General features: G+C 34.1%; 1 protein-coding gene across 3 annotated transcripts in view; it reads right to left on the minus strand.

The window, feature by feature from the left end:
• Positions 1 to 503: 503 nt before the first annotated feature.
• Positions 504 to 14,619, minus strand: part of LOC128988961 (sodium-coupled monocarboxylate transporter 1) — a 47,982-nt gene continuing 33,866 nt past the window's right edge. For all 3 annotated transcript variants that reach the window (XM_054410772.1, XM_054410781.1, XM_054410791.1), the window contains exons 3-12: positions 12,833 to 12,966; positions 11,508 to 11,696; positions 10,844 to 10,998; positions 9,424 to 9,564; positions 8,335 to 8,553; positions 7,843 to 7,961; positions 6,618 to 6,772; positions 5,875 to 6,140; positions 4,495 to 4,595; positions 504 to 3,387 (exon numbers count right to left, since the gene is read on the minus strand). In XM_054410772.1, the coding sequence (XP_054266747.1) occupies positions 3,197 to 3,387; positions 4,495 to 4,595; positions 5,875 to 6,140; positions 6,618 to 6,772; positions 7,843 to 7,961; positions 8,335 to 8,553; positions 9,424 to 9,564; positions 10,844 to 10,998; positions 11,508 to 11,696; positions 12,833 to 12,966 (1,670 nt within the window). In that variant the 3' untranslated portion in view covers positions 504 to 3,196. The remainder of the gene's footprint in view (positions 3,388 to 4,494; positions 4,596 to 5,874; positions 6,141 to 6,617; positions 6,773 to 7,842; positions 7,962 to 8,334; positions 8,554 to 9,423; positions 9,565 to 10,843; positions 10,999 to 11,507; positions 11,697 to 12,832; positions 12,967 to 14,619) is intronic.

A 14,619-nucleotide genomic window follows, 5' to 3' on the forward strand; every position in this document is an offset into this window, starting at 1 on the left:
GATGATCATTTGACAATTATTGCAGCAGGTTTTTGTTTACAACACCATCCCACCAACTTTTTTTTACAAACAAATCTACTAACTGAAGTTGTCTATGTATAACATTGAAGGTTTGAAATTTAATTAAAGATGGAATAGAAAACAATTTATGTCCTATCGTTACTGAGACAAAATCTAGCTCTCTTAACTGGCAGGTATGTAAATCAAATAAATCTTTGTTGATGTAATCGTATCATGACTGTTTTTTTAAATAATCAATTTAAAAGTAATCACTTCTTTGTCTGCTGAGCTGACCCATCTGGTAATGTGATTGTATCAAAGTAATTAAAACAGCAGGCAGAAACAATCAGGAAACAGTATGTATTGGCTAACCATTCCACAAGTGGGTCGCTGGACAATAAACTCAACCTTCCAAATCACTCATGCAAAATCATGCTCTCTTCATTAGGCCTACACATGTTTCATAAAATGAACAGGAATTAAAAATAAATTATTCACCGCACTTTACTAAATAAATATTATTTTTTATTCAAAATGTCTTTACATATTCTAAAAATAATGACAATACCTAATGCTATCAGAAATTAACAAACCTAAAACTAAAAAAAATACATTTACTTAAAACTAAATGGCAAGTAACTCCTTTGCTCTGTGTCTTCTATGAGGAACAAAATGCATTGAATGTCCGGTATATTCGCCTTGTATTTTATATTTTTGAGTCGCCCAAATTTTATGATTCAAACAAGACAATTTTTTTTTTTAATTTTTATAATATTTTATATGATTACTTTTTATTGACTTAATAATACTGTAAACCAGGATTTCATCCACACTAAACAACAAACTTTTTTATTACTATACAATATTTTGGTAGGCCTATGTTTATTTACATAAATGAGTTATTACTATGTTTAGACACTAGCAAGGTAATATTTACATTTAAATTCCTAATTGCTCTCTCAAAGTTTATTAACTCCAATTAAGACCTGGAACCCATTGATAGGAAAAGTATACATGTAAAGTTTTTTTAATCCCGTTGCACAGATCAAATACCCACAAAGTCACACTAAATAAATTCAAAAATTACTAGACGACCACAATTATTTACATTACAACACACATTACCTTTTGTAAGAGTATACTGAAAATGGCGCAATATTAACACATATTAACTGAGTTTCTCAAAACTTATTTTAGTCAGATAAGCACCACTTCTTCATTTCCATCCAAAACTAAATAAAAACTAACTTCTTAAAAGTATGCAGTCCTTTTTCAGATAGTCATTTGAACTCTTAAACTTCTAAAGCACCACTTTAACATAATATGATTTGTAGATAAGCATGCATTACAAATATCAACAAACTTTGTATGTCATGACAAACAACAAAAAATCAATATCATGCATCACTTAGACATAAAATTTACAAAAACATATGTACAGTATCTCAGCCCCTAGACATCTTATTGTGTATTTTATATTACAGAATCATAAATGTATATTTAATTAAAATTTGATGGTATTTAAATTATTTATTAATTTATTTACATTTATTTATTCAATGAGACATTCGTGTATTCAATTATGAGATTCAGTAATTCATTACTCATTATTTAAAAAAAAACCTTCAAATTCTGCTGTTTCATATAAGTAAAACAGTAAAAACGGGTCCTAATCTTAATTTTTAAAATTTTATTTCAATTCAAACATAAGGTAAACCTTTTGACCAGTATAGGCCCGTGTCTCCTTAAATATAACATATAAAAAAGGAAGAATCTTTCATCTATCTTCAAAAGCAACAATTCTAGTTGTAGGATCAAAGTAAGTCTTAAAATTTGGGGTACCGTCAAAGAATACAAACCCTTTAACAAGCGCAATGTCTTTGTTCAAAATTCAGTCGGGATATATTTGAATTTTGGATAGTTTCCTGGCCACGCAAAGCTCATTTCGGCGCCAAAATTCCAGTCTGACTTTTCTCCATAAGCTTTCACTTCTTAAAGGATTTGTATTCATCAGTTCAGTTCCGCATAGAACCTATGATATATTTTTGGATGAAAGATAAGTTTGATATTTATATCGTTTCAGATGTAGTCTTCTCACTATATAGATATTGATTGAATGTTTTTCCATAAGACTTTTTTCACACTGTGCTGCGGCGGTTGGGTTAGTTTTGTTCAGTTTGGCTTAGTTTAGTTTATGATGATGATAATAAACAAGGTAAATAAAAGCTGATATTTTGTGTAACTTGTTGAAGAGATTTGTTTGTTTGCATTCCTCTTTCTTTTTTCATAAATGTCATATAGCCTACCGAACCAACATAACCTAACCTAAACGGCACGGCACACTGTAAAAAGGTGGCTGGTTGTACTCTACTTCCAAAGCCCCATAAAAGAAAATTAATATTTACAGATTTTTACCAATTGAAGTATTTTGATCAGAATTTTTATATCAAACTACAGTAGACTCCCTCTTATCCGGACACTTTTTAACCGACCATCGGTTAATCTGGACTACACTCGGTAGAAGTGACATCTCTTTATCCGGATAATTTTTATCAGCACATTGGTTTAACCGGACTAGATCGGCAGGAAATGGGCGGTACTGAAATCACTGTTCTCGTGGGAAAGATTTGACACCAGTGATTATGTGTCTAAATACAATGCTCTCCTAATTTTAAGTCAAATACTGTATAGAGTATGCATTTAAACGGTCCGTTTTAACGAGATTCTGGGGATGTCAGTTTAACCGGAAAAACCGTTATCCGGCCTGGCCTCTGTCCCGAGGAGTCCGGATAAGAGGGAGTCTACTGTAATATATCTTCTGATAATATATAATAGGTTCTCTGCGGAACTGTATCCAAAATTAGAACAGTAAACTTGTCTGAATAAGCAATTGTACATTTTTAGACTCTGGAATATCACAATATGCCCTAAGAAGTAGGTGCTGGATTTCAACTTTGCATACAATGTCTGTCTAATGTTTAGTAAGAAGAATATATACACTAGAGAAATAATCGAGCATCATTTATAAAAATGTATCAGTTCACAATTTTCTCACCTTACACTATGTACACCAGTAAAGATTCACTACCTTAAGTCACTGTTCAGACCTGGAAATGCTAAATGCTAAACTAACGTTAATGGACGTGTATTAAGAACGTATATCACAGCTGAGTTTGAGAGGATCTCCGAGGGAGTCTCATAGGTTTTCGCTGTTCGCCCCTGAGTATTTCTCCGGCACCTTGTCACTGATGGTAGTTACATTGCTGGTGTTCACTGAGTTTGCGTGTACTGACGTGATGAAACATCGTCTCTTGCCAGGGAACATGTTACTGATCTTGAGTGCCATAGGGTGAATCAAAGTCTCGTCGTATTGGTCATCATCGGACGCTGTGACAAAGTAAAGTCAGCTTCAAAAATATGTATAGAAAGAAAGGTAATACTTTTGTTGTGCATATTTTTCTGTTACTACCTACTTATTAATAAGAGTCAATTAGATTAATTTTAGCACTGTGTTGGCGTTTATCTTGGTTAAAATCAGATATAATTCTAGAAGATATAAAAATCTAAGCATGATGTGTGATTGCACGATTTAGGAATTCATCTACACATGGAATAATTTGTGCTTTAAGAAAGCTTTTATTTTTATTTTTAAAAGACTTCATAAGCAGTTCTTGTGTTGCAAGGGATATTTCATGCTATATGACAGTTTTAACTACTTTATTCTGATTCTAGATATTTCTCCAGGTTACAATTGTGTTGATTGAAGGGTATCTTTAATTGTTATTTCCCTGTTATTTCACAGTAGTATGAAAATCTGATTGTCAAACATTAGGGTAAAGTTTTATGCCTAAGGCTGAGTTTATGCACGAGGAGCGGGAGCAGGGGGTCTCGCTCCTGCTGTGAAATTTCTGCCATATTGTTCAAGTGATAGCGGTAGCAATCGGTCAACGGTGAACAGATTGGGGTCACATTCTTGCCAACTCTAACTATCTAGCTCAAAGTAAACAAATAGCCTCTAACCGAATCCAGAAGACAATGCACGTGCGCGTAGGTAGGTTGGCCAAGTTGGCAATCCTGTCTGCAGCCGCTCCCGCTCCTGCCGTTCATAAATAGTCTCATTTGACTCAATGTAGTTGAAAACCGCTCACTCCCAAACAACCGCAGCGAGAGGACAACCGCTACTGTTCCCGCTCTTCGTGTATAAACAGTCTCATTTAACTCAATGGTGTTGAAAACCGCCACCGCTCCCGCTCTTCGTGCATAAATGGGGCCTAACCACTACGTCCCACTCCCACTACACATTCTCTTACAACCCATAATTTTTGGCTAGTAAGGTAACAAGCTTAAGTTAGTCATCAAATAATTTTTTCTCTCTGTAAAAGTTTTTAGACAAATGTGAAGGTAATGCTACGAATTAAGAGATGCTATCGGTAAATCACAATTAAAACTTCTTCTATTATGTCAAATGATAATAACTGTATGTATGACTCGTACCTGTTATATAGCTGATGAGCATACCAAGCACTACTGTGATGACAGTTCCAAACACAGCATAGTACATGTAGGTCATCTGGTACAGATATGTCATCACATCACTGGAACAAAATATTTATCTATAGTAGTAACTGACTTTATTAGTAATAATTATAAAAGTCCTTGCAATTTTTAATAATGAAATGTGAATTGCTTACATTTTAATTTTAACTAGTGGTAGTTCCTGCACCCCTTTTGTTCAACACAACAAAGAAACATCTCATTTCCAACTCAAATTTTCCTTTGACACAAAGGGACAAGCAATGAACCAATTTCAAACTGAATTGTTACAAAAGATATCGGGTTGTATTAAACTTTTATTTATCGAGCGAAGAGTACTCATTTCTTGGGGATGTGTGTACTATATGAAGTAAATAAATTTAGAGAGACTAAAGAAAATGCCAGAATTACTTCTCTTCCCACAATACAGAGTTAATTCTAACTTCATTAATATTATTGTTTCACCTGCTTGGCTAACCTTCATGCAACCTGTGGACATTATGTAGCACTTGGCACTATTTGGCATTGTTCTATTATAATTACCTTCTGAGGTCAAATAAATTATTGTATATTGTAGTCAAAGAACGAGAGTACTCCATTACCCAACAACACAGTGTTGAAAATGAGTTAATGATTAGTTTCTAATACATTATATTAGCTGTGAAATTTTAAATACCGTATATGAATAGCAGATTTGAATTTTAACTCACATTTTTCGACTAAAGAAATCCAATAGGAAGACAAAATTTGAGTGTTACGCGACCTTTTGTTGTGTCTTCATAAGACTGAACTAAATTTTTTCATAAGTTAGATTAACTTTTCCTACAAAAATCGAATAGATTTCCATATGACATAAAATATCCAAATATTTTATCATAACAAGAGCAAAAAAATATTTATTTTTATTTTTTTTTTTATGAGTAGGAAGGGACTGTAGTGCCCTTTTGTCATATTCTACAGACATAACCCCCCGCCTGATCACGTTGTGTCCCGTTACCATTCTAGTATTACCCTTAGTTCTTAACCCTAAATGTACACGTTTTTATGTTCGTGTACGTGTGCGTGTTAAATGTATTTATTTATTATGAATTGACGACCTTCGAATGAAGCAAGAAGACAGCTGTACTGGCCCAACGATGACTTCTTTGTGAGTCGAAACCAGTTGCAATTTAGCAACACATTGATCACATAAATGCAGGTATTTACACCAATTATTTAGTATTTAAATGTGATCAGGAGGCTAAAATTCAATATAATGAAGTAATAATGTGAACTATCTGACCTATCTGTTCAACCCATTCTCAATCACAGAAGTACACCAGCTATTTCTCAGATACTTACACATCTTGATTGGTAGGGTGCACCTCGGGTCCTCCCTCCGCATCACTGGTCTCCCAATAGCTCTCCTCCGTAGGGAAGTAGGACTGGTTTCGCAGTACCAGCCAGATGGGAGGGTCTATGTGTGAGGAGAACGTAGCATTGTTACATCCCTCGGTTGTGGTAGGCAGCATGGGTATAGGAGGCTTGACGTCGTCGGGCAGCATGAGAGAATTGATGGCCACCCACAACACTACGACATGACTCACTACCATCCCCACTGCAGCTCCCTGAACAAGTACATGAGTAGGGTTCATAAGGGGATACACAATGAACAAAATATTATGCTGTAGAATTGTTCAAGGAGGAGGTTTTCTAAAATATTGACACAACTAAAATTTACAATTGTTTGAAGGTGAAAGAGGGTAGCAAAACTGATACCCAATTTGGCAACTACTATGAAGCTATTTAAATTTAACTTGTTTAAATACTATGGGCAGTAGATTGTTTGTATTGCACAAAACTATATTTTTTTTTGTATGTTACGTCACCTTACAAAGAGATTTTAACCATTTACATGACCTAAAACCTATTTTAAAAAGACAAACACTTATCCCTCCATGATTAATATGAATATTTAGTGAGTTGTAACAAATGGTGCCATTTTACCAGTGTTAAATTTTGAGTTGAAGTGAAGAGACTGAGTCCTTGTCATCAGTTCTCCCCCTAACGGACAGTCCCATTAAAGTTGAAAAACAGTCACTTACCTTCCAGTTGCTGGCTGGCAAGAAGAGCGCCATGATAAAGACTCCAAGTAGCGGTCCAGAGGTTGCTGATGTCATCATCATAGCAGCCTCAATCACTCCGGCCATGTGAGCCACGATGTACGCCACTCCAACAATCAGCAGCCCACAAATACCACCTGGCACACAAAAGGGGAAGATTAGGTACTTTATAACACTGCTTCTGTTTTGCCTACTACAATTTTTGTCGCGAGGAAGGTTTGGGGATAAACAAAAGCATAATAATCAAAATCCAATTTTTGGACTTTTTCCTTTACATTCTTCAGTTTTATTTAATTGTGTAGTGGGGCTGGAATACGTGGGAACAGCACCTCCACTCTGTTTTTTGTTTTTCCAAGAATTGTATATTTTAATCCTTTAAGTCAGATTATAGACAATAGGGAGCACTCCCATGCTGGAAGATTTACGACCACCACTGGTTTTTTACGTTATTTAGATTAAGTTTGATTTGGTTTTTCAGACCACTGATATGAGTTGACACTGACTAACTGGGAAAGTATACAGGTTTATGTAACTACAAAATCACTGTTTTCAGTGAACTACTTTTGCGTTTCAATTACAAGGAGGATTTAGCTTGAAACTTGTTAAATATTTTTTTTACATTTGCCTACATATCTTAGGAGTTTAATGTGTGCACTCAATTTACACATGTTGGAAACCCGGCTCCAAAGCCTGACCACACATCTTCTTCACCCTACTTCTTCACTGCAGCGGCAATATCTTATTCTTAGTTGTAATAGGAGACGTGAAAAATGTCTTTTCCTTCACCCTTTTACGACACAATATAAATAGCAAGGATTAAATCTGTACCACACTGCATTAGAGTTGTCTTGAGCGTGGCTAGCCGGTGAGAGATTGTCAATATATATAAAAAAAAATATAAAGCCAAAGCACAATCTTTCTACCAAAGAAAACGAGGATTTCTTTCTAGAAGGATTTTTAATGTAATGGAACATTTAATTCTTATATTGTACAAACAGATAACTGTAAAGATTAGGGATTTTTTTCTTCAATCTGAACTTTTCCTAAGAGATAGTTTACCTCTTTATAATTTCCTTGTTTATAAATTCGGGGATGAGTTCATACGGCAAATAAAGTCCTTCTTTGGAAGAATCAATCTCATACACTATGTATGAGTCAAATTCAACACAAATTGTTATATTTAAAGACAAATGGTTGTTTTGCTTACCCAATATTTTGATGATGTACACTTGTTTCTTGTCCTTGAATCCTTGGAACATTGGAATCTGGGCAAAAAAGTCTTCCCACAAAACGGTGGAGAGTGAATTAAGATTTGAAACCATAAAACTGAAAAAAAGAAAAAAAACCATATCGGTACTGTAATGTTAAAATGTCTATTTATTGAAATAAAATGCATACTTGTAGATTTTTTCAATATTTTTCAAAATATTTTAGATTATTAAGCTGTGAAAATAAATAGAAAATGTTACATCCAACAACAGGTAGTTTATCTATATTATCATTAAACTAGGTTTTTGACCATTTGGGTTAAAATTTAAGTTACTACTTATACTAACTGAAATGAATAAATGTATTTCTCAATACTTAAACTAGTTCTGGGCACGGTTACATTTATGTTGGAACCTTCAAGGTAATGTTCTAGTGATCGAACTATCCAGTAAATAAAACAAAACAAATATATACAAAATTGATCTCATACCTTAATGCTCCGTTGAACAAGCTAGCCATAACCAAACCGAGGAAGCCGGGAAGGAAGTAGAACTTGTCTTCTACGTAGAACGGAAGGATCTCGTCAATGTCTGAGATGTAACCGAGCTTACGAGGATCGCAGTCTGCGTAGTTGGCGAACACACACATCCCAACAATCCAGTTGATGCTGAAGAGGAAGGTCATCACGGGGATGTTGCCTAGCAGTGTTCTGAAACAAGAATGAAGTGATTAGTGAAACAATTTCAACTTGTTAGAAAATAATAACTTTAGCTATGTAACTCTAGTTATATAAAATATCTAAAGATTCAAAAGTCCATACCAATGATGATTGTTTGGTGAAATTGATCGTTTAAAGTTATTTTGGACTAAATAAATTGTTTAATGCATGTCATGTGTAAAGTAGACAAATCAACAAAATCTTCATTGCCAGGAAAGTCAAAATATATGGTTAGTTTTCTTTAGCAATTTTTCTTCCAAAAACAATAAAAGGTGTTATCCCAGTTTTAAGAACTTGAATCATAATTTACCTTTTTTATTGCCTTTGTTCTAGAACTGAAGAACATAAAATTCAACAAACCGACAACACTACACAGAGATCAAAGCATCTGCTCGGCCATAAATCTAGAAAGGCTCTACTTTCAACCATCCAATAACCCGAATTCCAAAACTCCCAGCCCCAGTACAAGAAATGAAACGGAGGAAGAAAGACTTAACTTGAAACAATTGTTAGGTAAACCTTATTTTAATAACTGTATTTTAAGTTTTGAAAAATGATGTAAAGTGATATAAAGATAGAAGACTTTATGAAGACGCCACACAAGATGGTGAAATGTACCTAGGGCCAATACAAACTTTCACCTCAAAAACAAAGAAAAAAAAAAATCATAAGTAAAATGAAAGATAGCTTGAATTTTATTTGAATAATCCCAAATATTGTATAAAATGAACCTAGAGCTTACTTTAAATAAATCTTTAAAATATTTTGCTGCTACGATTTGGCCTGCAGCGCCTTAAAAATGTTATAGGAATTCATTCACAAAAATATCAGCCTCTGTTGCACTTGTTGATTCAAACTTACTTGGTGACTTTTCCCTGAGTCTCCATACTACAATATCTTTGCACAAAGTTCTGCTGACACCCGAAGATAGAGAGGGACATAAACAGCTGACCTAGGATGGCAGATGACGTGTCGACTCGGATTGTGGGGTCCAAGCTCCAACTGTGATGTTAAAGCAAAATAAAATTATAAACATTTGCAAATGACGTACAATGTTTTAACAAAATTACGTTTTATTTTAACAATGTCAAGCTTTTAGACCACAGAGAAGTGGTACGGAGGTAACACGCATATGGGACAACCGTGCGCTTTCATATCTGGTATGTTATGCCAGAAATAGACTTGTGACGAGTAAGGAAGAGCCCAAATGGCGAGCAGTGTGTGGAAATTCCTACCGCTCAGGGTACAGGGACTTCCTCCACTGTGAGCGTTGTAGTACATAAAGGCGAAATGGGCAGTGTTTAACTCAGCCCTAGACACAAGCACTAGTTCTAAACAATTTTAGTGTACTATAAATATTTCCTCTGTACCTACCTTTACATTTCTGTATATTGATTTCTTTGATTTGGTATATTGAATAATTGAGGGTAAATTTAAAAGGTGTTATAAAATAAGGAGGCTTGAAATGGAATCTGTGAGTTTGAGATTACCAAGATATTGTTACCTATACAATAGTTTTATCTTGGTTTTCTTCTATTCTGCATATTTAACTTTTTCACACAAATTATCAAAGCACAATAATAGAGCTTGGGAACTATAGAAGCACAGCCATGATGGTGTTAGCTCTGGCAGTCGTTTGCATTGACCTTTTCTTTCTTTAACCTGCACATTAACATTATTGGCCTGGGACAAACCACCAGATTATTAAAACTCTATGAGAATATGCAAAACTATTACAGCAGTTGAGGTTTAGTACATTCGAGGTCTAGTTTTGTATTCAAAGTACGAGGAGAGCTTTGCTCGGATTGAATTGTACATTAGATATATATATTAGTTAGCTAAATTAAAGATATTTATTATGTAGGCCTACAGTAATCAATATGAACAAATTTTAGATGATACAAAAAAATTTAAATACACCTTTAAAATAGAAAGATATAAATACTTGTATCAGCTATTTTTATAAACTGCAGCTACAAAAAGGTATTGACAATTACATATGGGCTCATAGGCTCTTCAAAGGGATGTAGGGCAGAACCTGGATTTTCCCAGCCTTGTGACCTAGTCCAATTGATTTCTCGTGGCCAAATACCCCATATAGTAAACAATAAAATTAAAAATCTTCGGACGAAAGTAGAAGTTTGACCGTACACGTGCTTAGGTTATATGATACAGTATCTTATTCTACCATATAATATTACTGTTTTTCGACAACAATAAAACAACATGAATGGGAAATGAATCTTACTTTGTTATACATTTTCCATACAAGTCTACTTACTTAAAGAAGTCAAAACGGCCATTGTCACTGTTGATCTCAATCACCTTGGAGATACCTCCTGCTTTGATGGTGCCTTGCAGTATGATGGTCATCGCACACCCGATCATCACACACAGCTGGACAATGTCTGCGATAATGGCTGTTCTCAGGCCTCCCTGTGAGGCAGTGACATTAGTTCGACTTTAAGAAAGATTTTTTTAACAACTATATCCCGTTGGCATCCGTAGTGAAAAAACATCACCTACAAATTACAGTGGTTCTCTAAATTAGTTCACTTTGTTAACAAGAGCAAAGGATTGACATTATTATCTATTACCGGCACTTAAAAAAAACTGTTGGCAAATGCTATTGCCAATACTGAGCAAGATTTAATTTGTTTGTAATAAAGAATATTTTTATCAGCACGATTTCAGTTGGGACACAAACATCTACTTTATTCCTATGTAATCTCTACTCACATATCAATGTCATGATTCATTCTGTTTTATAACTGATTCCAAAGAGATCTTATAACAGAATCAATTTTCTAAACTTGTGATAAATTTATTGACAAATCCTTTGCGAAAATGGGAGCTTATTCCACTTTACAGAACCATACATACTGTAGCAAATCACAGGCTTATATTAAAAGAGAAATAAAAAAAAAAAAAAAAAAACTACTTACAATGAGAGTAAAGATGAACGAGAATGAAACGATCCCCCAGATTGAGGCAGAATAGGGGAAGCCGAATATGGTCTTGAGGGCGACGCAGGGCGTAAACACAGTGACTCCGAGGTTTAGCAAACTGCGGAACACGTAAGTGGCTGAAGCAAGCATCCGCACCAGCTTGGACTTATACCTCATGTCAAGATACTGGGAATGATAAAGTTGTATTAAGTACACAAATAATATTGAATAAAATAATAAAAATAAACCTATAGTACTTAAAACACATACTTAAGTAAAAAATGAGCAATGATGAATTTATTTTCTGATTTTACAATACCTCATTAGTCAAAAACTACTCAAGCTAAGCTACTCTGAGGCTGACCCTTAAAAATTAAAATTAAAAACATTCAATCAGTATTTTTATTGTACTTGAAAGAAATATATGACATAGAGTGTCAAAAAAATTAGTCTCTTAAACTCCAGTTTAGATAAGAATACTTCTGAGTTATTTGGGTCCAATTAAAAGTTGTAACATCTTGTTTTAATCTTGATAAACTTGTAGAATGTAGGGTCTAGTTAAAATTTAAAATGTCGCTGGTCTATTTGAGATATCTCAACAATACCACCATACTGTAGCTATTCAAAATAAAAATGTTCTAAGTATGTTTGTAAATTAATTATAACTAGTTGCTCTACCCGTGCTTCGCTACGGGGTGAGAATACAGAAAAGAATAATTCGGTTTTACTTTGAGATACTATAATATACTATAAGAAACAGTTACAACACACTTAATAGGAAACATATAGGCAAAGGCTCAATCGTGCTTATTGATTATTCAAATGAAGATCACTCAATGTATTACAATACTATCATTTTATATAGTGTATAGCATTTAAAATATATATGCTAAAAGTATAATTCATTTACCACATGGCACCAAGAAACAATTCTCCTTGTAAACAAATTAAATTAAATAGCAGAACAGCATTTCTGGCAACAGCTGGAGTTACATAACAATGTTTGTTCCCCATGTTAATCTTATGGAGAAATATGCAACTTTAAAGGGCCCCAGGGCCTCATTCTTTAATTATTTAGCTAAAAAGAAAGTTTCCTGCACAACTTCACATTACGCTCTTTCAAATGACACCAAAATCATGTCAATCGGTTCAGTAGTTTCGGAGGAGTAATTGTCACAAAAAACTTGCTTGCGTATTAAATAAGTATAGATTAATCCCTTAGTTAAATTAAACAAAATTGATCAACATTTGTTTAGCCATGCAACAAAACTTACAGTTAATATAAACAATTATATTGCTAATGGTGAAAAGATGTTTTGTACCTGGTACACAGAAGTAATTCCAAGACTGTAGTATACAGGAACAAAGAAGAAGCAGACAATAGGAAACGCAATTATCATTCCGTAAAGTGTTTCCCACATGGCTGTCCCTCTGTAGAACAATTCAGATGGATAACCTGCCACAAATACCACACAACTTTCTGAGAAATGGGTGCCAACTTGACAAAAACATTAGTATGTTGTAGTGAAGATGGTCGGGTAGGAACACTTGTATAACAGCCATCCTTTACTTGAACATGTAGTCATTTATTGTATTAAATGAAAGAATGAATAGCACATGTAAACAAATGCATGTATAACAATGATTGATTTTTTTCTAAATTTTAATTTAGTTTGTAGATATTGTTTGTGGGTAGTAGTTTTCATAAATTAAATTTACAGAACATTTAATGACATTTTACAAAATTATGTATAAAAGATAAATCCTATAACTCTTTTAGATTGTCTTTATTTAATTCATTTCTTTATTTTCGTCCTCAATTTCAGATCTGTCTTTACAATTTACATGGATCCCTTGATCTATCATCTTAGATTTGTATTTAAAAAAAAAAATTAAACCGACCAAAAATTCATTAAAATATTGCTAGTAAAATAGCAAATTTCTTAATGGAAAATAGGCATACCTGTAGTCAACCTTTACTTTCCTCTGACCTAAATTACAGTATATTTTTTCTTTATTTTATGATTTTTTTCATTGATTGTCCCTTGAAAGAAAATCAAAACAATTAGTTCTGGTACAAGGTAACGACTATTAGTATTGATAGGGGCTATATGTTCCTTTTGGTTTATTGATGGGGAAGCTCATACCGACAGTCATATTTTATAAGGTCAAATTCACACTGGGCCATGTGACCGCCAAAACGTGTAGGACTGATTCAGATAAGGAGCTTAAGGCCCACCAGCCAGCGACTGCACGTGAATGGCCCATGTGAGGCTTCTGCCTTCTCAGTACTGAACAGTGTACAAACTCACAAGTAAGGTAAACAACAAACAAGCCAACCAAGTGCATAATCGTTTACTACCCTTAATCTCACGTCTTATTGCTATTTTAAATGAACTTTTCCATTGATTGACTTATCTGATGCAAGAGGACTTTGAATGACACAAGATCAGTTAGTTGAAGAGGCGATTAAATTTTCTGGGTTGGTACATAAAATGAGAAAATGGTAAATCCTAGATTCACAAGCAAGGCCATTTAAAAGAGTTCATTTGTGTATTGAGTAGGCCTAGGTGCCTTTTTGGAATGGCAAGTCAGTTCACTGTCATTAACAATTTAACACAGAAAATATTTCACTCTACAACACTGCAAGATCCATAACCTGAGTGTAAAAAAGAACATAAATAAATTGTACACTAGGTAGAGCCACTTATGAGAAGTTTCTCAAACCTATGAGAAAGAGTGCCAATACCATTGTTGTCAATGTCAAGAGAATCTTTCCTAACTCCTTGAACCATTTGAAATTTCACTAATTTGTTTTGGACCAAACACGAGTAACATGTTTAACATTATGGCCAGTCATGCCATCTCCTAATCCTTTCTTCATTATTTAGTCAATGTTGTAGTAGGCATTGACAAAGATCCTAGTTTTATTTGACTTGGTGAAGAGTTTCCCATTAAAGAATGTGGGTATAGTAAAAATAAGAAATAATAGACAAGTTTTATTTAAGTGTTTCAACAGATTATGGACTTTTAAAAGTTTGATTATTTCAAGGTTTTGTAGAAAAATACATTCTTTGTGTTAAATGGGTAGCTTACGGGCCACTTTAGT

The sequence above is a fragment of the Macrosteles quadrilineatus genome, unplaced genomic scaffold (genome assembly GCF_028750875.1).
Source record: "Macrosteles quadrilineatus isolate MER2022 unplaced genomic scaffold, UCM_ALF_1.0 Scaffold_1__1_contigs__length_201487025, whole genome shotgun sequence".
Taxonomy (NCBI): Eukaryota; Metazoa; Arthropoda; class Insecta; order Hemiptera; family Cicadellidae; genus Macrosteles; species Macrosteles quadrilineatus.